This window comes from Syngnathus floridae, chromosome 4 (assembly GCF_059516105.1).
Source record: "Syngnathus floridae isolate MCC-2025c chromosome 4, RoL_Sflo_1.0, whole genome shotgun sequence".
Taxonomy (NCBI): Eukaryota; Metazoa; Chordata; class Actinopteri; order Syngnathiformes; family Syngnathidae; genus Syngnathus; species Syngnathus floridae.
This window is the reverse complement of record NC_142416.1, coordinates 20,049,588-20,072,380: the sequence shown is the minus strand read 5'-3', so window position 1 is coordinate 20,072,380 and position 22,793 is coordinate 20,049,588. Positions and strand designations below refer to the sequence as shown.

Genomic DNA, 22,793 nt, shown 5'->3' with positions numbered 1-22,793 from the left:
TCACTATATGTGAAGAAATAAAACAGGCAATGCTTATCAATACCAAATTGTTAGGAATCGCGAAAAGGCGGAGGTTGGCCGACTGGTGTGATTCCGTGCTTGTCCAGCAGGCGGCAGCAAAGCGCCCGGCGAATCACCCGTCAGAACAAAACGCCGCTGGCCGTTCAGCAGTGCGCGATGGTCGGCAGAACGCTAGTAGCCGTTGGTGTCCTCAGTGGGTCCTCGCGAGTTAGTGTGATGGTGAGGAGCAAAGGAAACAACGTCGGCTACTGTGCCGCTTCTGACGACAGGTAAGCGAGGGAGATGCACCAAGCCCGCGCTTTGGTTTTGTTGGTTGGATTGCGTGTTTTGCTGACTGGCTGTTTGGCTCTCAGCGTAGCTTGACTTAGCTTAGCAGCTAACCTGCTAGCGTCAGTGTACGTGGAACCGCCGACTCGAATTAGCCTTAGCGTTAGCTCGGCCGTCTAACATTACAGCGGTGTCATTTGAAATCAAACATGGACGTTGCTCGTCTTTGTGTTGACACCAAGTCAGAGTTTGTGTCGTGGCGTCTGCTGCGGGTCAGCGAGAGCTCCGCTGTCAACGCCGATGCTAATGCTAAAGCTACGAGCGTCAGTCACAGCTGCTCGTCCGGATTGACAACTCAGCCTTCAATTCACAAATCCTCCAACTTCCACAGAGTCGCCAAAGACGTTGCACGAGCCCCTCTTAAATGTATGACATTCGATTCGATTCAACTTTACTCATGTCACAGGTGCAATGGGACATTGACTTACAGTTGACTCCATTTTCTCAAATAACAAGCCAGCACTTTCATTTTTGTCTTGTTTTGCTTTCACTTAGTACAAGCAAGCGTCAGTTAGGCCCTTCTTCAAGTGAAACATTCTCATTAAAAAAAGAAAAAACAATAAGTACCTTAGCATGTGGGCAAGGAGAGCCACCACTGCTGTTTAATGTAAGAAACAACACAATGGCGCTTGGAAGGCATTGCCCATGTTTAACGCGTGCTCTCCCCTTCGAGCAGCTAGCTGGTGATGGCAGCCCGCCCCGTCTCCTCGCCAGTGCCTCGGCCCGCCGTCCCAGATGGGCTCTACCGCAAGGAGCGGGACCCCTCGTCGCCCTGCCCCTCTCCCTCCTCCTCCCGGCGTCGGCCGGTCCGCTCGCTGCCCGACGTGTGCCCCAAAGAGCCCACCGGTGAGGACAAACGGTGACGCGAACACATCGCCTGTGTGATGATGATGATGACACATCAAAACGTCACATTCAATTGGATTAATTGTTCAGCCCTAATCAGTGGCATCTTAATAATGCTCTGCGCAGGCGATGGACGGGGCCTACGCGAGGGTCCGTCCGTGGTCTCGGAGCACGACCGCTGGACGGTTTACAGTTCCAAGGTCAACCTGCCGGCGGCCCTCAACGACCCAAGGCTGGCCAAACGCGAGTCGGACTTCTTCACCAAGACCTGGGGTTTGGATTTTGCCGAGACGGAGGTGATGCCGTCCTTCTGCCTCGGCAACATCACGCAGGAACACTTCCGCGCGTACCTTCAGGAGAGCGCGCAGGTGAATGCTCGTGATGTGGATCTTCCGGTTTGTGTGATTCAAGTCCACCAAAGCCTGTGTTCTTTTAATCTGAAGACAGACTTGTTTTTAGCCACAATTCTCCTGCGTGATGTTATTTTAAGATAAGTCACATGAGGCGCTAATATTGACATTCTTGCTTACTTAACGCAGCTCACGCCACATTTCCCCGCTTCCTTGTTTCGGTCGCTCTGTTGTCCTTTTTGCGTCAACATCTTCCTCATGCCTGCCTCTCCCTTTTTGAACTTCTATCGTCACCTCATTCTTGGTCTTCTTTGTCGTCTGCATCCTTTTGGTGGCACCGCTCACCGTCATTCCTTTTGCGTCATCTTCCTTGGCGCTAAAGCTAAGCTAAAGCTAATTTAAAAGGTTAGAAAGCTGACAATTTGTCGTAAATGTTACAACAAATGTTACAACGAGTGTTTTGTTGCTTTCAGAGGGAACGAATCCACGAACGATGCAAGACTCTTTGTCCAGTCAAAGACGACTTTGCGGACGCCATCTATAGCGTCAACAGCAACCAAGGTTCCAGTTGATCTGCTGAAGCCGTCATGCAGGCTTTAGTCATGTGACTAATTTTTTTTTTTTTTTACCTTTTGGTTCTCATAGAAAAGTCAAGAGCAGAGTTGGACCAAGTTCCCAAGGTAACAAATTTGTCTTGTTCATTTGCGTCGTCCAAATGCACCGCCAGAAGATGTGAGTGTGGTTGACGGTGATGACGTTTCAGATTTTCCTGAAACCCGACTTTGCACTGGAGGAGCCGGTGACCTTTAACGCCGTCCTGCCGTGGTCGCACTTCAACGGCGGCGGGCGCAGCAACCGTGACGTGGCCTCCTCCAAACTGCTGCAAGAGAAGGTGGGTCTACGCGTGCTTCAAAGTGACCTCTGATGTGACAAGTGTGCGCCCGCGTTTACAGCTGAGTCACTACCTGGATGTGGTGGAGGTGAGCATCGCGCGGCAGATCTCGCTGCGCTCCGAGGCCTTCTTCCACGCCATGTCGTCTCAGCACGAGCTGCGGGACCGCCTAAAGGAGACGCAGGAGGCGGTGGCCGTTCTACGGCGCCGCACCGCCGCCATCGACCGCATCATGTGCCAGGGCCCGCTGGCGGCCCTTCGCGCCGCCCTGGCGCGCAACAACTGCGTCAAGCTACACGGCAAGCTAAAGCTAATGGCGGCCGTGCACCAGACGCAGCCCACCGTGCAGCTGCTGCTCTCCACCTCTGAGTTTGTGGGAGCGCTGGAGCTCATCGCCACCACCAAGGAGGTCCTGCAGCAGGAGCTGCAAGGCATCCACAGCTTCAGGTGACGTGACGGCGGCTGTCCCAACCACTCTGCCATCTGTGGGCTCACGTGTTTTTTTCCCGCCCGTGTGCGTAGACATCTGGGCTCTCAGCTGTGCGAGCTGGAGAAGCTGATTGACAAGATGATGGTGGAGGACTTCAGCATGTACGCACGCAGCGAGCTCAACCGCAGCCTGAGGGACGACACGCAGCTCCTGGAGAAGGTCTGTTCGGAAGTCAATCCACACCAGTCCAAAGCTGACCCGGCTCTCGTGTTTGTGTGCAGGAACGTCTTCAGTCACTGGTGTTTGGCCTGCTGCGCCAGAGAAAGTTGGACTTTTTGGACATTTACGGCGACGAGATGATTGCAGCGGCCAAGGCCATCGTGTCCCAGGTGCGACACCGATATTTTTTGCTCTCCGTGCGTTCACCGCAACAGGAAGTGAACTCATTTTGTGTCGACAGTGCGTCGCCGAGCGGCTCCTGTCCATCGACGACATCGACACGGAAGTCGTCACCAAGTAAGTCGCGGCGGCTCCCCGACAATGTCACAGAGGTCACAAGTGCGTCACGCCTGGAAATGTCCCACCTCCAGGTTGGCCGAGCAGATGCGTCTGATGACCTTCCCTCAGTGGTTTGAGTTCCTCAAGGACGTCTTTGACTGCTTCCTGCTTTTCCTCCACAGGATGAAGGTCAATTGGCATGTCTCGCTTATCAATTGGTCTTTCCAATCCATAACGCAGAGCGTGTTCTTGCCATCTCCCAGGCCACGCTCGGCGTGATCCGCTCGGTGGTCTTAGAGGTTCTGGAATCCGCCCGGAAGAATTCCTCGGCGGAGAAGTCCCACCCGGAGCAGCTTCGGTCTCACGAGGCAGCCGGCACATGCGGGGACGTCGCCGAGTTGGCCTACCTCACGCACGACGGCCCCTTTATCAGCGACGCCCTCCATGGCGCCCAGCGCGCCGGAGCGGCGACGCCGCCGGGGACGCCGGACGCTGACTCGGCATCTGGAGAGCAGAACTTCATGTAGGTTGCACTCAGCTCCCGTTCCCTCCATTGAATTCCAGTAGACTCCAAATGAAAAAAAATCAAAAGTTGGCAGACTGAGTGCGCTGATAAAATGGCACGACTGGCGTTGCGCTGAACCCGCTTCAGGTACAACAGCGCCGGCGACACGATGCCGTCCGACTTGGAGCTGAACCGCGTGCTCAACAACATCCAGGAGCTTCTGCACGCCGCCTCCGACATCAGCCACGACCGCTGCGTCAAGATCCTCACCGCCAGAGCCAAGGTACAAAAAAAAAAATATCCAAGACAGACTTTGGTTCGTCCACAACGGTTAAAGGAAATTGTATCCCTAAATATAGATTTTTCTAAAATGTTAGATGAAATATTTTGTACCTGCGAAAATCTCTTTTGTTCAAAAGTGTTTTGGAATTTTTCTTTTTTATTTTGACACACCAGGACGGTTCTCTGGAGCGCATCAGCTCGGCCGAGTTCGTGGACCTCTCGGTGGCGGTGGAGTCCTTCGCCAAGGACACGGAGGAGCTGTGCGGCAGGCGCAGCGTGTCCCTGCGGGGGGCGCTGCAGAGTCAGGCCGACCGCTTCGTCCACCGCTTCCACGAGGAGCGCAAGACCAAACTCAGGTAAGCGGCAGCCGTCGCTAGAACCACCGTCGGGCATCCTGATGAAGACGTGTCGCTGCGCCCGCAGTCTCCTGCTGGATAACGAGCGTTGGAAGCAGGCGGAGGTTCCTGCCGAGTTTCAGGAGCTGGTCGACTCCATGGCGGACGGCACCATTGCGCTCGCCGTGCGCAAAGCAGCAGGTAGCCAGCCGCCAGCACGAACACTTTGTTCAAAGATAACGCCGTTTCACCACATGGCAGGTCCAGATGAGAGGAAACCGGGCGACTTCCTGCTGGTGAAGGGGAACAAGTACGCCGTGGTGGGGTAAGTGCGCTCACGCGGGTCATGTGACCTGCACGCGAGCAAAGAGCCAGCCTTCTTCACCGGCTTTGCGTTGGTTGTGGACCGCGGCGGTCTTCAGGACGGTGCTGCTCCTCATCCGGATCTTTCTGGAGTACTGCCAGTGCGTCAACGACATCCCGGCCATCGCCACCGACATGTTGATGCGGCTGGCTGACCTCCTCAAGGTCAGAACCCTTTTGACTTGACCTTCATTTGCTCATTGAATCCATCTCAAAACGGTGTGTTTACACGCGTCGCAGCACTTCAACTCTCGCAGTTGTCAGCTGGTTCTCGGCGCAGGAGCTCTGCAGGTGGTCGGCCTCAAGACCATCACCACCAAAAACCTCGGTAAGCCCCCCCCCCCCCAACCCCGCGCTAACAATATGAACGTGGAAATTTGACGCGTATGCGTTTGTGCTAGCGTTAGCCTCACGCTGCCTGCAGCTGGTGGTGTTCTACATTCCTGTCATACGGCAACATTTTGAGAGCAAACTCCAGCCCAAACACTTGAGCGTCCTCAGACACTTTGACCACATCATCAAGGTAACCACACGGCCGCGCGCATCCACCTCCGGATGACTTTGTTGATTCTCACGTGCGCGCAGGACTATAACGACCACGTGTCCGAAATCTGGGCCAAGCTGGTGGCCATCATGGACAGCGTGTTTGAGAAGGTGCTGACCAAGGTACGGAAGACAACAGTCGTAGAAAATGGCTAGACGGATGCTTTCGTTTGAATCCGGGGTGTCGTGTCTCCTTGCCACGTACGTCACGGCATCTGCGCAGTATGAGGTGAAGGCCCCGATGCCGTCGGCGTGTTTCCGTAACGTGTGCAAGCAGATGGTCAAGATGCACGAGGCCATCAACGACCTCCTGCCCGCCGAGCAGACGCAGGTTCGCCACGCCGCTTCCCGTTTGGGCCTCCTGGCGAGCGATCGGCTGACGCCGGTGCGTATGCGTAGATGCTGTTTGTCCGGATCAACAGCAGCCTGAAGATGAACCTGAAGAGGCAGCTGACTCGACTCGGCGTGGTCAACGACGGCGGGCCTCAGCACGGGTAACTTGCTTGCTTTGAAATATTGCGCTATACCAGTCAATAATAATAATAAATTAAATTTCTTATACCCCTTTTTTTCAGACTAGTACAGTACAAATACTCAATTCTTGAATAGTCACCGATATCAAGTACCGATACCACTAGTGCTTAATACACATCAAATTTCCCCCCAAAAATAAATCTGATTTATTGATTAAATTATTTTTTATTTAAAAAAAAAAAAAAAAAAAGGCTTTTTGAGTCAAATAAAAACTTTAAGCCAGCAAGTCTCCTGTGAGTGGTACAGCTGTATTTCACTTGGTTGTCTGCGTGTGTTCTCAGGCTGGTGGTGGTGGACGTGGCCTTCTACACGGAGAACGTGCAGGCCCTCAAGAACCTGGAGACTTTGGACCTCAACATGGCCGAGATCTGGGAGCAGAAGAGGTGACCCTCCGCTGACGCCGCCGACAGCAACGTTATCGGAAACAAGATGGCGGACGAGCGGCGGGTCCGGATCGCCACGGAAAGCTCAACGTCTCGCGTGCACAAGGACGCTCTTCGCCAGCAAGACAACCGAGCGCCACGAATTCAGCGACTGTCTTACTAGCAACGTTATTGCTCCACTACAAATGTCACTTTTGGCCCACTCGTACGCAAAACTAGTCCAAGAATCCAATATCCTACACACTTGTCCTCACTCGTAGGACTTTACTAGCAATCCAAAGCTGACAACTGACGAGTACTTATGAAGTGGAATTTTAGAATCTGACCAGTTAGCAGTCAAAAATGATTGGTTCATACATACCCCCCCCCCCCCCCCACACACACACACACACACACACACACACACACAACCCGAAGAAGCTGTGGACCAAACTGTGACTTCTCCTTAAGTGCAATGCGGCATCTCAGGAAACCTGGGACGTTCCTTTTCAGAAGTTGTACATTAAATTGTTTTTCTCTTCAAACCTGAAAAAAAACTTTATTGAATCAACAGATGTTATAAATGTGCCTCGACATGACTGTGATTGCATGTGTGGGAGAGATTGAAAATGAGATAGTGTAAGTGAATGTTTGACAGACAAATTTTTGTGTGAGTGTGTTGTCAGACATGCAAATGTGTATTGAAGGCTTCAGTGACATGCTGTGAGGTTCATGACTGGGGAGGCACTGACGTCATCCCCCCCAGTAAAATTTGTCCGTACTAGTGATGTGCATTCCAGTTCTTTTAAGTGAACTGAATCTTTAGAATCAGTTCACGCAAAAGATTCGTTCAAACGAGTCGTTCAACAAATCACCCCCCCCACACACACACACACTGATCTTTTTTTTTTTTTTTTTTTAATAAATCAAATAATCAAATGGTCAAAGCTTAAATAAATGTGAAAAGTGCCACACCCGCCCTCACCCCCACTTTCTGATTGGCTGTTTGATCCGTGACGTCATTCGGACTCCATTAGGTACACCGCCATGATATTTCCCTAATAAAGTGGCCTGTTATTATGTACACTTGAAAATAGCGGTGTACCTAATGGAGTGTCCGTGTGATTCCCTCGTTAAGTGCAGGTGCGTGAAAACTTTTAGCTCCTTTTGAACGTGAAAGAAGCTAAAAGTTTTCACGCAGGTGCGCTTAACGAGGGTCACTTGGAAAACATGTTGGAACGCGGCCCAGGGGACTAGAGCTTGACACTTGTGACCTTTGACCATGAGAGTTCCCTAATAAAGTGGCCTGTAATTATGTACACTTGAAAATTGCGGTGTACCTAATGGAGTGTCCGTGTGATTCCCTCGTTAAGTGCAGGTGCGTGAAAACTTTTAGCTCCTTTTGAACGTGAAAGTGGCTAAAAGTTTTCACGCACCTGCACTTAACGAGGGTCACTTGGAAAACATGTTGGAACGCGGCCCAGGGGACTAGAGCTTGACACTTGTGACCTTTGACCATGATAGTTCCCTAATAAAGTGGCCTGTTATTAGGTACACTTGAAAATGGCGGTGTACCTAATGGAGTGTCCGTGTGATTCCCTCGTTAAGTGCAGGTGCGTGAAAACTTTTAGCTCCTTTTGAACGTGAAAGTGGCTAAAAGTTTTCACGCACCTGCACTTAACGAGGGTCACTTGGAAAACATGTTGGAACGCGGCCCAGGGGACTAGAGCTTGACACTTGTGACCTTTGACCATGATAGTTCCCTAATAAAGTGGCCTGTTATTAGGTACACTTGAAAATGGCGGTGTACCTAATGGAGTGTCCGTGTGATTCCCTCGTTAAGTGCAGGTGCGTGAAAACTTTTAGCTCCTTTTGAACGTGAAAGTGGCTAAAAGTTTTCACGCACCTGCACTTAACGAGGGTCACTTGGAAAACATGTTGGAACGCGGCCCAGGGGACTAGAGCTTGACACTTGTGACCTTTGACCATGATATTTCCCTAATAAAGTGGCCTGTTATTAGGTACACTTGAAAATGGCGGTGTACCTAATGGAGTGTCCGTGTGATTCCCTCGTTAAGTGCAGGTGCGTGAAAACTTTTAGCTCCTTTTGAACGTGAAACTGGCTAAAAGTTTTCACGCACCTGCACTTAACGAGGGTCACTTGGAAAACATGTTGGAACGTGGCCCAGGGGACTAGAGCTTGACACTTGTGACCTTTGACCATGATAGTTCCCTAATAAAGTGGCCTGTTATTATGTACACTTGAAAATGGCGGTGTACCTAATGGAGTGTCCGTGTGATTCCCTCGTTAAGTGCAGGTGCGTGAAAACTTTTAGCTCCTTTTGAACGTGAAAGTGGCTAAAAGTTTTCACGCACCTGCACTTAACGAGGGTCACTTGGAAAACATGTTGGAACGCGGCCCCTTGAGGACTGGAGGTTGACAGCCCTGGTTTAAGTGAAAAGTGCCACACCCGCCCTCACCCCCACTTTCTGATTGGCTGTTTGATCTGTGACGTCATACAGACACTCCGTTAGGTACACCCCCATTTTCATGTGTACCTAATAACAGGCCACTTCATTAGGGAAAAATCATGGTCAAAGCTTAAATGAAAGTGAAAAGTGCCACATTGATGTTTTAATTTTGTATTTGTTGTGATTGTTGTTGTGTGAATGCGTTTGTGTTTGAATAAAAGGTTGAAATAAAAAAATCCGTTGTACTGACATTTGTTATTTTGGGGGACACCAACTCATATAACAACGTAAAACACATACATATTGTCATATAAAACAGTTAACCAAATATCAGATTTTTATGTTTTAATTGGCGAATATAAAAACAAGGATCCGTTGATGCACTGAAAGGAAAGCACTTCACCCATTGACTTGTTCGCGAACGGGAAAGTACGGACTCACTAATACGGTCACGCGATGAACTGGAAATGCAACTCTCACTCACTCACTCACTCACTCACTCACTCACTCACTCACTCACTCACTCACTCACTCACTCACTCACTCACTCACTCACTCACAGAGCCGTTCCGTTGGTGAACGAGAAAAGCAACTCGCGACTCGTTCGTGAACAGGAAGTGACGTCATTTTCTTCTTCGTTTTGTTTTACGGCAAGGTGGCGCCAGCTTCAATGCGCATTACCGACACCTACTGGTTAAAGTCATATGAACTGAAGAAAAAAAAAAAAACAACACGAACATTCCCACAATCAAATTTGACTGAAGGAAGAAAACATTTGAAGTTTGCAGCTCAGAGCCAAATCAAAGTCAAGGATGTTGCAGTTGTTTTTAGTGCGAGTACATAATCACAAACAGTGGAGAAGGGGAAAAAAAGCAGGTCCTCATCACTTCTTGCCGCCTTCCTGAGAGTCAGTGTAGACGTCAGACGGCGCCAGCGGGCTGAAACGGAGCAGCGGAAGATCCACGGCCGCGCGTCGCTCCTGGCAGACACACACATTTTCAGCAATCAATGGCTTGAATAAAAAAAAAAAAATTGTGTAGCTGGAAGGGATGAAGTCAGAAACAACCTTGTGAATGGGCCAAGCGTCACGTGGCCCCCTGGCGGGCGGCGGAGGCGGCGGCAGGTCCGAGGCAGCGGCGGCGTAAGCGTTGTCATCGTCCGGAGAGCGGCGAGCCGAATCGGGCGTCTGGCCTTTGGGCAGATAGGCGCCGCAGCGGCGACGGCTGTAGAGGACACACGCCGCCGCCAGCGACATCAGCAGCAGGAAGCTGAGTAGGAAGAACAGCACGTACACGCCTTTGGTCTCGCCCGACGGGCCACGACTGCAGCCTGTCACACACACATAACACACACCTTGTGGGACAACGGGCCAAAGAGTGAGACAGCGGTTGTCATGGTGACCTGCGGGCTCGCGGTCCACACACACGGTGCCCACGGGTCCCAAATGCGACTCGTCCCGGAAGCCGTCTTTGCAGCGGCACCTGTACGAGCCAAACTGATCCAAGCAGTCGGCGTTGACGCCGCACAACGCCAATTGGGTGCCGCATTCGTTGACGTCTGCCATTTGGAAAAAATAATTCAATTTCAGTTTCTGACATTGGTTGAGGACAAGAAACTCAAATGTGGCCAGGTCTGGCGGCCCAGTTCTGCTCATAGCAAGTCCATCTCACCTCCAATGGAGACCGAAGCGACGACGCTGTGATGCGGACTCCCAAGCGGGCCGACGCTGCTGCCGACCATCTTGTGGAGGTTCTGGTGGATGCCGGAGAAGGCGTGACTCCGCCCACTACCCACGCTCAGCCACATGATGTAAAGTTCTCCCGCTCGGAGCCTGGATATCATCATGTGAGATCTTTTTTTTTTTTTTTTTTTTTTTTTATTCCGCGTTTCAACGTATTTGTTTGTAAAAGCGATCATGTACAAAACTAAACTACCAGCAAGTGTAACAAACCTTTTAATTCTTTTGAAGGACAAGCTGATGGGGATGTGAAGCCCGTCCAGATGTTGGAGGACCTGAAGAAGAGGTCATTGTCATTATTCATAAACGCACACGTTGGTCAACAAAAGTTCCGACGGCCATACCAGAGCCCTGACAGACTTGATCAGTGACCCGTCCAGATGATGCTGGTTGCGCTTGTGCTCCTGACTGAGTTGGACCTCCACTGACACTTCGAACAGCTGATCTGCTCAGAGAGCGAGCCGGGACAATGCCGAGGACAGGAGTGAGGCGGACGGCTTGGGATCGGTTCCGAACCGACGTGGACTCACCGCCGGGCTGATGTAGAGCTTGAGAAGTGTTCCAGATGTTGACTGCAGGCGACATGTGTGTGCGTTAATAATAGTCCATCGAATTTCCCATTATTGGTAGAATGCAATTCTGATTAAATTCATTTGACACATCAAACTGTTAGTACTCACGTGTCCCTCTGTGATCCAAAAGTTCTCCGGAGGACGAGGACGTATTTGTGACCTTCATCTTGTTTTGACCTGGTTCCGTTGGCTGGTGTTGATTTTCTGGCAGATTTGGTCCAGCGTTGGCGCTCAGGGTGGGAAGGAGGCCGCTGGGGAGTTGGTTCACTTGCTCATGTGCTGGTCCCGTGGGGTCAGATGGTTCCAAGAGGATTCGGGGGGCGCCTCGTTCCAGACGGGATGTTCCGTGGGGTGACTCAGGAGCGTCGGCAATGTTCGAAGAATCAAACAGGGGGAACCCGGCAGCGGTCGCCGTGGGACGCCGCTCGCGCTCCCCCCCTATCATCAATCCAAACTCATCCCAGTCCTCAAGGTCCCAGTTCCCGTCCGGCCCGGAGGTGCCATCTGACGGGTGGTAGGCCAAGGGGGGTCCGAAGGTGCGGTAGCGTGCGTAGAATCCCCGGTACTGCTGAGCGGGCCAGCCGCCGATCAGCAGGACCACGCGCAGGGTGTCGGACAGTGACGCGTACGTGGCCTCGCGCCAGCACCCCCGCAGGACCCGGTGACCCGCGGAGGTTCCCGACGAAGGTTTGACGGGCTCATCCACGTGGATTTGATCCTGCTTTAGGTGACAGTCCCCATCAGGGGTTAGGTCCTGGAGGTGCAAGTGGACCCGCTTGCCGGCGGGGGCTTGGATGGTCCAGTTACACCACAGGGGTGGGTTGGCGCAAACGTAGTCGGGAGAGAAGAAGTCGCCGCTGTCGTCCCCCAGACGCCGGTGGCAGCTTCTCAGGGCGTAGAAGGCCCCGCCCCCTTTACCTGCTGTACCTCAAGTAAAATAGAACACACAGTAGAGACACTAAGGGAGTTTCAGCAGTAAAACAAAATCCAACTCAAACCAGGTCAAACTAAAAAGAGTGAGAGTAAAGGAAGCAGTGACGTGTTGAGCTGAAATGCAGGAATAAAAATAATCGAAAACAAAGTCAACCAAATTAGACATTGGAGGTGCCGTCTAAAACATAAATTGCAACAATCATTCCAATGACTCGTGTGCGTTCCAACGATGAGTGGCAAACATAACATCGATGGTAAGAATAACACCAAAGGTTGACTAACCAGAGACCCGTTTGGTTTCGTCCCCCGGGAACTGCAAATAGATAGAGCACAATTTGATGACACACAAGTCAGCAACCATGCAAACAAGAAGGTGCGCCCCAACAAAGCAAAGCGTTTCGAGTGCTCTTCTTACCTGCGCCTTGGAGGAGGTCCGCAGAGTCCCTAGCACAAGGCTCAGGACCAGCACGTGACTTTTAAGGGTCGTCGATTTGCGAGCAAACATTTTTTGGTAGGCTTGTATTCTTTTTGTTGTTGTCTTTTCGATACACATGCATGAAAAGTAAAGAGGCGGAAGTGACGTGGCCGGCCACCTCTTGTTGTTTCGCGGGCGCCTATTCCAAGTGCGCACGTGCAAACGACTGGGGCTAATCGGGGCGTTGATTGGTTGTCGTGTCACCGATGGCCACCGGAGGGAGACAAAAACATCCACATTGGGTCCTGTTTGTGTCGGGTTCATCACAATACGAATTATAAATACAAGAAATTCTGTTGGAGTGGATTCTTGTTTGTTATTTGAGAAACATGATCATTAATACATCATCGATCATCCCCAGTTATCATTTCTTTGAGATTAATACTCAATATGACATGAGTTTTTCCATTGTATGAAATATGATATCCAAATAAACATCCCATCAGTAACCAAGATTTCACTCTTTGGCATTTGACGTGCTGAGCCTCTGTCTCTAATCAAGTTTCCGTCCGAGCGCAGGTCTTCCACATCCTCAGCATCTCCTGCGCTGTGCGACCGTTCACCACCATCAACTTGGTGTGTGCGCACGCATCCTCGCCGTCCTTCTCCTCGTCATTGTCGCCATTGCGGTGGACCTTACGGGCGGCAAAGCCCGGGTGTTTCTGTGGGATCAGACCCAGTTTACGGAGGCACAGGCCCTCGTAGACCTCGTGGACTGGGAAGAGGAGGACGCGGCGGGACACGTCGTGAAGACGTAACGCCAGCGCGCCGGAGAGCAGGAAGGCCCCCGATGCAACGCGAGGCGGATACGTTCCCGTGAAAACACTCGGTGGGACAAAGTCCGGGAGAGCCCGGTCTGCGGCCGGGCGGCCGTTGAGGACGACGTCACTGACAAACAGGAAGTCTCTGCCGGTGCGGGGCAGAGACTCCAGGAAGTCCAACACCCGGAACGTGTTGACAAAGGTGTCGTCGTGGGCCTCCAGGACAAAGCGGGCTCGAGGACAATTGCGACGAAACCACTGCAGGAAGAGGGCCTCCTTCAGGCTCAAGTTGAGGGCCGTCTCCCTAAACTCCCACTGGAGCAGGTCCCCGTGAAGATCTGCCTCCCGGCCCAGCATGCCTTGCAGATTTGGGTGGTGGTCCTCGGGCGGCGTCCGCCCCAGCAGGAAGACGATGGCCACTGTGCGGTTAGCGTGGACGCCAGCGCGGCCCCACGTCTGGCGAATGGCCTGCCGCCGCCCGAAATGCGGCACCAGGGACTTGATGGCGAGCAGCAGGAAGGGATCCGCTTGTCGGCACCCCACACTCGGAGCGATGACGACATCGGACTTCCTACAGTGCATGTAGAGCAAGAAGTCCTGGAGGCTTCGGGGCAACGTGTTGTAGTCCCAGACCTGATGTTCACAATTGAGAAAAAAAAATTGAAATGACCCAAAAATATACACTTGTGTGGCGCCACAGTCTCCATCACCTGGGTGACAGCTCTGCGGTCCGCTCGGCACGGGTCCGGTCGAGGCCCGCTCAAATCCAGCCTCCGCTGCTCGCGGTTCCAGAAGGAGGCGCGCGTGCGGGGCTTGAAAAGTGCGCCGTGGTCTCGGCCGGCTTTCCAGCTGAGCGTCGCCAGGATGCTGCACGCTAACACGTTGAGCAGGAGCAGGAACAGGAACAGCAGCTTTGGCACGGCGGCCGGCACACAGCAGGACCGCATTTGCGCCCGAGCAGCCGCTTTTACGCCTGGCCCCGCCTGCAACGCACGTAGCCATGCCGGAGTCTGGACGAGGACTCCGGGGGGACTTTCAGATGCTTGACCGGCGCTGGGATACAACGGAACATTTGGGAACATGGCGCCGTGTGGCCGCTGCGCAATATCAACACGCACGTCCGCACAAAGGATGGCTTTCTCCCGCACTTAACAGGCGTCACACGCTTGCAATCAAGACCCCCACGTGATGCTGAAAAAAGATGAACTGGTTTTTCTCAAATGGGCGGGGGGATGTGTCTTTTTTTCGGTAGGAGTGGAATAAAGTGCAACTGCACATTGACTCCAGTAGGTGGCAGAAGCAGTCTTATTGACATATGATTGTGATACAATTAATAATCTCTTGGGAGGGGGCAAAATATTTTCATTCTGAGGGAGGCTAACAAAAAAAATGTGAGTCATTTTGGATCCAAACAAACATCATCAAAACGTGAACCGCAGGAAAGGCGGGTCACGAATCCGACTCGGTGCCTCAGACATCCTTTTCAGCACAACATGAGCCTCAAGCGCGCTGAACGGCGGCATCAATGGCGGTTTGGATGGCGGCCATCTTGTTCAGCACGTGTTGTACGTTGTGCTCGTCCATCTCCACGCACACAAAGTTCGACTCCTGTCAGACAAAATTGTCAAAACAATGGAAGCCGCGTCAAATTTGCCGATATTGTCCAAGAAGCGATCCTGTGTTATTGTCAGACTATAACAAATATTTTGTTCTGATATTTGGCAGAATTATGATCAGAAAGGGGATTCCACCCGACAAAGTCTTGGATTCCGGAAAAGGCTTACCTGCTCGCCGTTGCCTAGCTCCAGCTCCAGCAGGGCGAGTGGCCCGCCGAGTGGCGGCCCGCCGCGTCTATCTGCCGTTTGGAGGTCCAGCCTCCAGGACAGGCCCCTAAGGGCGGGTTCCCAGCGGCTGTGCGCCAGGAGGCTTTCACGGACGCGCCCGCGCTGGCTCTTCCAAAAGCGGGCCAGGGCGGCAGCCTGCTCGGGGGTGACGCCGCCCGCCCCCTGCTTGCAGGTGTGGGCGGTGAGAAAGGCCTCCAGCTGGGCGTGGTCCATGTCGGCCGTGGCCATCGACTAGGGAGGGGAGGGTGCAGAACGTTAACCGTGTCACCCCTTCAGTTCAGACCCATTCACGTGACATCACATGTGACGTCATTAACACTCGCTGTCTTCACCAATACATCAATGTCTTTACTTATCATCAATAGCGTGAAGAGTATCTAGCTACAATACTCCGTGTCTTTACGAATAACTTCATCACAAACAGCTTGTAGTGTTTCTGACCTTAAGGAGCGCCTTCATTTTGTCGTATAAAGCCTTGAAGTGTTCCGGAGTGTCCTCGGGGTAAAGTTGACTTTTCAAATGCTCCTCCGTCACGTCGCTGTTTCGGTAAAATATTTGCTGCGCGACACCGCTGAGCAGCGCGCCGAGCAGACTCCTGGCTGACTCCGTCTCCGCCATCTTGGACTCTTCAATTGTGACGCTGGAAAATGACGTCACATCCGTGCAGCATTCTGGGGCTTGGAGTTTTATCTTCCGCGGCCCGACCGAATTCATTTTCACGCATTCGATACACCGAATAAAACGGAATAAATAAATAAAATATGAATAAATAAATAAATAAAAACATATGGCTTCACAAACGTCACGTAATGAAACGTTTTTAAAAGGGAAATACAAGAATAAAGGCGTGAAAATAAAGCTTTAATGATGAGCAAGTCGTTTTTTTTGTTTTTTTTAACATCATTTTCTTGCATTATATATCAGTCACGTGAGCGTGCTAATGCCAGCTTAAGCTTATCATATAGCAAACAGATTTCTGAAGAGTAAACAAAGAGTTGTTGGTCATCAACAACCTCAGGCCCATCTTCCTCTTTCTCCTGCCCCATTCCCACCTCTCCGCGACCACTGTTACCCTCGTCCCGCCCCACCGCCACCTCGCCCCCTCTGATGTTGCCCTTGCGTTGCCCAATTTCCTGTTTGTCCTGGCACCACCCCACCGCCACCTCGCCCCCTCTGATGCTGCCCTTGCGTTGCCCAATTTCCTGTTTGTCCTGGCACCACCCCACCGCCACCTCGCCCCCTCTGATGTTGCCCTTGCGTTGCCCAATTTCCTGTTTGTCCTGGCACCACCCCACCGCCACCTCGCCCCCTCTGATGTTGCCCTTGCGTTGCCCAATTTCCTGTTTGCTGTTGTGCTCCGTGCCCACGTCTTCTTTGCCCCACTGTTTGCCACTCCTCTTCTGCCCCTCCTACTCTTTGCGCCCACCCTCCTGCTCCTCTACCTCCTTGTCCCCCCTGTGGCGGCGTGCTAATCACGGTTCCGCCTCCCACTGCCCCTTGCCCCCCACTTTCCTGCCCTGCTCCCTCCGAGTCGCCTTGGTCCAAGTAGCATTGAGGGGAGATCTGCCCCACGGTGGAGCAACTGGTGCACATCATGGCATTGCTGGCATAGTCACAGCGAAAGATATTTTGCAGGCCGCCAACATTTTTCCCCAAGTCGGATAGGGCTTTTTTCAGGTTGTCGACGGGTACGGGGGGACCGCTTTTAGGTTTAAATAATTTGGAGAAGACGAGCACGTGTTCCTTCCATCCCAGGATGCCCCGTACCAGTCTGAGGATGCTCAAGGGGCTCTTTCTGTTGGCGCAGCGCCTGTCGCAGGGTGGCACGTACACATACAACACTAACAGACCCGACTTATCCTTATTTGTAGCCCAGGCGCTGAACTTCTCGAGGACCCGGTATTCGGCGTGGTCTGCCCGGCCGTTTTCCACAGCACCGGGGCACTTCAAGGCCACGTCGTTCCACGTCATGGACTCCCGCTGGCACGCTTTCAGAACATCCGGCCATGGCACCTGCGCCCTGGGACATTGCTTCGTCACGTCGGGCCACCTCAGAACGGTTGCGGCCAACACATTGTTGTCCTCGTACACGTCGCAGTCCAAGACGGTTTTCTTCACATCCGCCTTTTGGACTTGATTGAGGTCGTATGAACCTGGAACGACGCCGGGCGGGATGCTCACGGCCATACTGAACATGGGCCAATCGCTAACACAGAAAACACACACAAACGCACACACACACAGTTACCTCCCCACACAAATGACGCTCAAAGGATCTGTCGAATCCGCACTTTTCAAACTGCTGGGTTAAAAACAACTCCATTTGGGGTAAAAAAAAATTGGAGTGACCCAGGAAGTTAGGTCATTTTGCAAGCCAAGTATATATATAGTATATTTACTAATTTGACATTGCATTAGATTAGGTTTCTTGACTGAGTGTACATGAACAGCTGACCAGGGATGACGTCATTGTGGTGCCCAAACTCACCCATCTACTTGGAACCTGCGGGTGAGAAGAACCAAGGCCACGTTAGTGCTTGACAGAGAGAACTCCAGCACAAGTCTTGTCAATCCAACGTACTTGTCGAGCATTTCTTTGACTAGTTTGGCAAGTGTGTTCCGATCCACTGCAGCGGCCATCGCTGACGTCAAGACGACCAACAGCGCCACCACCAGGTGCCTACGCAGCATCGCCATCTGAGTACACAAACACAAAACGCGTATTTATTCGTGTTTACCTGGAAACGATCAGAGGAGATTTTTATTTTATTTTAGGGGAAAACACAATCTGCAAAAAGGTCTTGAATAAAAGAATCAAGTTGTATTTCAGAAAATCATTTGCGAAAATGTCGTTCTTTCCTAGTTTAACTTTGAAATGACTTTATTCTATTTTATTTTGGATTCCTCATTATGAAGATCACAATATGTCAACCCAACAAAATAAATCTTTGTTCTTTTGAATGTGGTTAGCACCTGTTAGTCACAATATGCAGGAAATAAAAAAATAAAAATAATAAATGAGTGAAGATTAGTTCGGTTTTTGAAGAACACAAGAAGGCTTGGACTTACGTATCTGGAAGATGAGGACAAAGACGACGACTCATGCGCACGGCCAGCGACCTGGGAGCATTATATATAAGGTCAAGTTTTTTTTTTTGTTAAATCATCTTTGCGCTGCATGATCATACTGACAGCAGATGCTTCACCAAGATAATCGAAAAAGAAGAAGTAGCCAGAGGAACAAGACAAAAACTTGTGTGGGAGAACAAAATTGCAAGTGCGGTCCTGCTGTGTGCCGGCCACCGTGCCAAAGCTGCTGTTCCTGTTCCTGCTCCTGCTCAACGTGTTAGCGTGCAGCATCCTGGCGACGCTCAGCTGGAAAGCCGGCCGAGACCACGGCGAACTTTTCAAGCCCCGCACGCGCGCCTCCTTCTGGAACCGCGAGCAGCGGCGGCTGGATTTGAGCGGGCCTCGACCGGACCCGTGCCGAGCGGACCGCAGAGCTGTCACCCAGGTGATGGAGACTGTGGCGCCACACAAGTGTATGTTTTTGGGTCATTTCAATTTTTTTTCCTCAATTGTGAACATCAGGTCTGGGACTACAACACCGCTTTTACGCCCGGCCCCGCCTGCAACGCACGTAGCCATGCCGGAGTCTGGACGAGGACTCCGGGGGGACTTTCAGATGCTTGACCGGCGCTGGGATACAACGGAACATTTGGGAACATGGCGCCGTGTGGCCGCTGCGCAATATCAACACGCACGTCCGCACAAAGGATGGCTTTCTCCCGCACTTAACAGGCGTCACACGCTTGCAATCAAGACCCCCACGTGATGCTGAAAAAAGATGAACTGGTTTTTCTCAAATGGGCGGGGGGGATGTGTCTTTTTTTCGGTAGGAGTGGAATAAAGTGCAACTGCACATTCACTCCAGTAGGTGGCAGAAGCAGTCTTATTGACATATGATTGTGATACAATTAATAGTCTCTTGGGAGGGGGCAAAATATTTTCATTCTGAGGGAGGCTAACAAAAAAAATACAGTCTGTGAGTCATTTTGGATCCAAACAAACATCATCAAAACGTGAACCGCAGGAAAGGCGGGTCACGAATCCGACTCGGTGCCTCAGACATCCTTTTCAGCACAACATGAGCCTCAAGCGCGCTGAACGGCGGCGTCAATGGCGGTTTGGATGGCGGCCATCTTGTTCGGCACGTGTTGTACGTTGTGCTCGTCCATCTCCACGCACACAAAGTTCGACTCCTGTCAGACAAAATTGTCAAAACAATGGAAGCCGCGTCAAATTTGCCGATATTGTCCAAGAAGCGATCCTGTGTTATTGTCAGACTATAACAAATATTTTGTTCTGATATTTGGCAGAATTATGATCAGAAAGGGATTCCACCCGACAAAGTCTTGGATTCCGGAAAAGGCTTACCTGCTCGCCGTTGCCTAGCTCCAGCTCCAGTAGGGCGAGTGGCCCGCCGAGTGGCGGCCCGCCGCGTCTATCTGCCGTTTGGAGGTCCAGCTTCCAGGACAGGCCCCTAAGGGCGGGTTCCCAGCGGCTGTGCGCCAGGAGGCTTTCACGGACGCGCCCGCGCTGGCTCTTCCAAAAGCGGGCCAGGGCGGCAGCCTGCTCGGGGGTGACGCCGCCCGCCCCCTGCTTGCAGGTGTGGGCGGTGAGAAAGGCCTCCAGCTGGGCGTGGTCCATGTCGGCCGTGGCCATCGACTAGGGAGGGGAGGGTGCAGAACGTTAACCGTGTCACCCTAACCCTAACCCTAACCCTAACCCTTCAGTTCAGACCGATTCACGTGACATCACATGTGACGTCATTAACACTCGCTGTCTTCACCAATACATCAATGTCTTTACTTATCATCAATAGCGTGAAGAGTATCTAGCAACAATACTCCGTGTCTTTACGAATAACTTCATCACAGACAGCTTGTAGTGTTTCTGACCTTAAGGAGCGCCTTCATTTTGTCGTATAAAGCCTTGAAGTGTTCCGGAGTGTCCTCGGGGTAAAGTTGACTTTTCAAATGCTCCTCTGTCACGTCGCTGTTTCGGTAAAATATTTGCTGCGCGACACCGCTGAGCAGCGCGCCGAGCAGACTCCTGGCTGACTCCGTCTCCGCCATCTTGGACTCTTCCCTTGTGACGCTAGAAAATGACGTCACATCCGTGCAGCATTCTGGGGCTTGGAGTTTTATCTACCGCGGCCCGACCGAGTTCATTTTCACGCATTCGATACACCGAATAAAACGGAATAAAATAAATAAGATTAAATAAAATTAAAATGAATAAATAAATAAAAACATAAGGCTTCACAAACGTCACGTAATGAAAAGTTTTTAGAAGTTAAGTACAAGAATAAAGGCGTGAAAATAAAGCTTTAATGATGAGCAAGTCGTTTTTTTGTTTTTATACATCTTTTTCTTGCATTATATATCAGTCACGTGAGCGTGCTAATGCCAGCTTAAGCTTATCATATAGCAAACAGATTTCTGAAGAGTAAACAAAGAGTTGTTGGTCATCAACAACCTCAGGCCCATTTTCCTCTTTCTCCTGCCCCATTCCCACCTCTCCGCGACCACTGTTACCCTCCTCCCGCCCTACCACCACCTCACCCCCTCTGATGTTGCCCTTGCGTTGCCCAATTTCCTGTTTGTCCTGGCACCACCCCACCGCCACCTTGCCCCCTCTGATGTTGCCCTTGCGTTGTCCAATTTCCTGTTTGTCCTGGCACCACCCTACCGCCACCTCGCCTCCACACATGTTGCCTTTGAGCAGCCCCATTTCCTGTTTGCTGTTGTGCTCCGTTCCCACGTCTTCTTTGCCCCACTGTTTGCCACTCCTCTTCTGGCCCTCCTACTCTTTGCGGCCACCCTTCTGCTCCTCTACCTCCTTGTCCCCCCTGTTGCGGCGTGCTAATCACGGTTCCGCCTCCCACTGCCCCTTGCCCCCCACTTTCCTGCCCTGCTCCCTCCGAGTCGCCTTGGTCCAAGTAGCATTGAGGGGAGATCTGCCCCACGGTGGAGCAACTGGTGCACATCATGGCATTGCTGGCATAGTCACAGCGAAAGATATTTTGCAGGCCGCCAACATTTTTCCCCAAGTTGACTAGGGCTTTTTTCAGGTTGTCGACGGGTACGGGGGGACCGCTTTTAGGTTTAAATAATTTGGAGAAGACGAGCACGTGTTCCTTCCATCCCTGGATGCCCTGTACCAGTCTGAGGATGCTCAAGGCGTTCTTTCTGTTGGCGCAGCGCCTGTCACAGGGTGTCGCGTACACATACAACACTAACAGACCCGACTTATTCTTATTTGTAGCCCAGGCGCTGAACTTCTCGAGGACCCGGTATTCGGCGTGGTCTGCCCGGCCGAATGTCACAGCACTGGGGCACTTTCCGGCCACTTCGTGCCACGTCATGGACTCCCGCTGGCACGCTTTCAGAACATCCGGCCATGGCACCTGCGCCCTGGGACATTGCTCCGTCACGTTGGGCCACCTCAGAACGGTTGCGGCCAACACATTGTTGCCCTCGTACACGTTGCAGTCCAAGATGGTTTTCCTCACATCCGCCTCTTGGACTTGATTGAGGTCGTATGAACCTGGAACGACGCCGGGCGGGATGCTCACGGCCATACTGAACATGCTAACACAGAAAACACACACAAACGCACACACACACAGTTACCTCCCCACACAAATGACGCTCAAAGGATCTGTCGAATCCGCACTTTTCAAACTGCTGGGTTAAAAACAACTCAATTTGGGTTAAAAAAAAATTGGAGTGACCCAGGAAGTTAGGTCATTTTGCAAGCCAAGTATATATATAGTATATTTACTAATTTGACATTGCATTAGATTAGGTTTCTTGACTGAGTGTACATGAACAGCTGACCAGGGATGACGTCATTGTGGTGCCCAAACTCACCGAGCTACCTGGAACCTGCGGGTGAGAAGAACCAAGGCCACGTTAGTGCTTTACAGAGAGAACTCCAGCACAAGTCTTGTCAATCCAACGTACTTGTCGAGCATTGCTTTGACTAGTTTGGCAAGTGTGTTCCGATCCACTGCAGCGGCCATCGCTGACGTCAAGACGACCAACAGCGCCACCACCAGGTGCCTACGCAGCATCGCCATCTGAGTACACAAACACAAAACGCGTATTTATTCGTGTTTTCCTGGAAACGATCAGAGGAGATTTTTATTTTATTTTAGGGGAAAACACAATCTGCAAAAAGGTCTTGAATAAAAGAATCAAGTTGTATTTCAGAAAATCATTTGCGAAAATGTCGTTCTTTCCTAGTTTAACTTTGACATGACTTTATTCTATTTTATTTTGGATTCCTCATTATGATCACAATATGTCAACCCAACAAAATAAATCTTTGTTCTTTTGAATGTGGTTAGCACCTGTTAGTCACAATATGCAGGAAATAAAAAAATAAAAATAATAAATGAGTGAAGATTAGTTCGGTTTTTGAAGAACACAAGAAGGCTTGGACTTACGTATCTGGAAGATGAGGACAAAGACGACGACTCATGCGCACGGCCAGCGACCTGGGAGCATTATATATAAGGTCAAGTTGTTTTTTTTTTTTTTGTTAAATCATCTTTGCGCTGCATGATCATGCTGACAGCAGATGCTTCACCAAGATAATCGAAAAAGAAGAAGTAGCCAGAGGAACAAGACAAAAACTTGT

The 22,793-nt window shown here is 51.3% G+C and overlaps 7 protein-coding genes across 9 annotated transcripts; 1 reads left to right on the top strand and 6 right to left on the bottom strand.

Moving 5' to 3' along the window:
• Positions 1-120: 120 nt before the first annotated feature.
• On the top strand, positions 121-7,074 carry vps54 (VPS54 subunit of GARP complex). Of its 2 annotated transcripts, XM_088373142.1 has the most exons (23): positions 121-290; positions 1,025-1,194; positions 1,321-1,562; positions 2,018-2,105; positions 2,190-2,224; positions 2,308-2,436; positions 2,498-2,883; positions 2,959-3,085; positions 3,148-3,255; positions 3,327-3,382; positions 3,457-3,553; positions 3,628-3,887; positions 4,017-4,152; positions 4,326-4,507; positions 4,575-4,687; positions 4,748-4,811; positions 4,909-5,014; positions 5,090-5,177; positions 5,251-5,372; positions 5,435-5,515; positions 5,616-5,723; positions 5,792-5,886; positions 6,208-7,074. In XM_088373142.1, exons 2-23 carry the CDS (start codon positions 1,035-1,037, stop codon positions 6,311-6,313), a joined length of 2,889 nt encoding a protein of 962 aa, XP_088229268.1. In that variant the 5' UTR covers positions 121-290; positions 1,025-1,034; the 3' UTR covers positions 6,314-7,074. The 2 variants fall into 2 exon arrangements, with proteins under 2 accessions (XP_088229268.1, XP_088229267.1); XM_088373141.1 differs by having other exon boundaries at positions 4,575-4,811.
• Positions 7,075-9,090: 2,016 nt separating this feature from the next.
• Positions 9,091-12,742, bottom strand: LOC148399840 (uncharacterized). Of its 2 annotated transcripts, none has more exons than XM_088372577.1 (10): positions 12,419-12,742; positions 12,286-12,316; positions 11,179-11,991; positions 11,029-11,070; positions 10,843-10,943; positions 10,712-10,773; positions 10,431-10,591; positions 10,162-10,317; positions 9,827-10,089; positions 9,091-9,739 (listed from the first exon to the last, which is right to left on the bottom strand). In XM_088372577.1, the coding sequence occupies exons 1-10, from the start codon at positions 12,740-12,742 to the stop codon at positions 9,644-9,646; spliced, it is 2,049 nt and encodes a 682-aa protein (XP_088228703.1). In that variant the 3' UTR covers positions 9,091-9,643. The 2 variants fall into 2 exon arrangements, with proteins under 2 accessions (XP_088228703.1, XP_088228702.1); XM_088372576.1 differs by having other exon boundaries at positions 9,569-9,739; positions 11,179-11,997.
• Positions 12,743-12,769: 27 nt separating this feature from the next.
• Positions 12,770-14,373, bottom strand: b3gnt2a (UDP-GlcNAc:betaGal beta-1,3-N-acetylglucosaminyltransferase 2a). Its single transcript, XM_088372596.1, has 2 exons — positions 13,950-14,373; positions 12,770-13,872 (listed from the first exon to the last, which is right to left on the bottom strand). The coding sequence occupies exons 1-2, from the start codon at positions 14,319-14,321 to the stop codon at positions 12,976-12,978; spliced, it is 1,269 nt and encodes a 422-aa protein (XP_088228722.1). The 5' UTR covers positions 14,322-14,373; the 3' UTR covers positions 12,770-12,975.
• A 148-nt stretch (positions 14,374-14,521) lies between these two features.
• Positions 14,522-15,761, bottom strand: LOC148399838 (COMM domain-containing protein 1-like). The gene is made up of 3 exons (XM_088372600.1): positions 15,525-15,761; positions 15,024-15,314; positions 14,522-14,847 (listed from the first exon to the last, which is right to left on the bottom strand). The coding sequence occupies exons 1-3, from the start codon at positions 15,699-15,701 to the stop codon at positions 14,740-14,742; spliced, it is 576 nt and encodes a 191-aa protein (XP_088228726.1). The 5' UTR covers positions 15,702-15,761; the 3' UTR covers positions 14,522-14,739.
• A 167-nt stretch (positions 15,762-15,928) lies between these two features.
• LOC148399837 (uncharacterized) lies at positions 15,929-18,865 on the bottom strand. Its single transcript, XM_088372594.1, has 5 exons — positions 18,276-18,865; positions 18,153-18,203; positions 17,665-17,780; positions 17,572-17,586; positions 15,929-17,289 (listed from the first exon to the last, which is right to left on the bottom strand). Exons 1-5 carry the CDS (start codon positions 18,441-18,443, stop codon positions 16,152-16,154), a joined length of 1,488 nt encoding a protein of 495 aa, XP_088228720.1. The 5' UTR covers positions 18,444-18,865; the 3' UTR covers positions 15,929-16,151.
• Positions 18,866-19,012: 147 nt separating this feature from the next.
• LOC148399836 (COMM domain-containing protein 1-like) lies at positions 19,013-20,268 on the bottom strand. The gene is made up of 3 exons (XM_088372605.1): positions 20,045-20,268; positions 19,521-19,811; positions 19,013-19,345 (listed from the first exon to the last, which is right to left on the bottom strand). The coding sequence occupies exons 1-3, from the start codon at positions 20,219-20,221 to the stop codon at positions 19,238-19,240; spliced, it is 576 nt and encodes a 191-aa protein (XP_088228731.1). The 5' UTR covers positions 20,222-20,268; the 3' UTR covers positions 19,013-19,237.
• Positions 20,269-20,454: 186 nt separating this feature from the next.
• Positions 20,455-22,793, bottom strand: LOC148399835 (uncharacterized). The gene is made up of 5 exons (XM_088372610.1): positions 22,600-22,793; positions 22,115-22,230; positions 22,022-22,036; positions 20,855-21,739; positions 20,455-20,784 (listed from the first exon to the last, which is right to left on the bottom strand). The coding sequence occupies exons 2-5, from the start codon at positions 22,228-22,230 to the stop codon at positions 20,532-20,534; spliced, it is 1,269 nt and encodes a 422-aa protein (XP_088228736.1). The 5' UTR covers positions 22,600-22,793; the 3' UTR covers positions 20,455-20,531.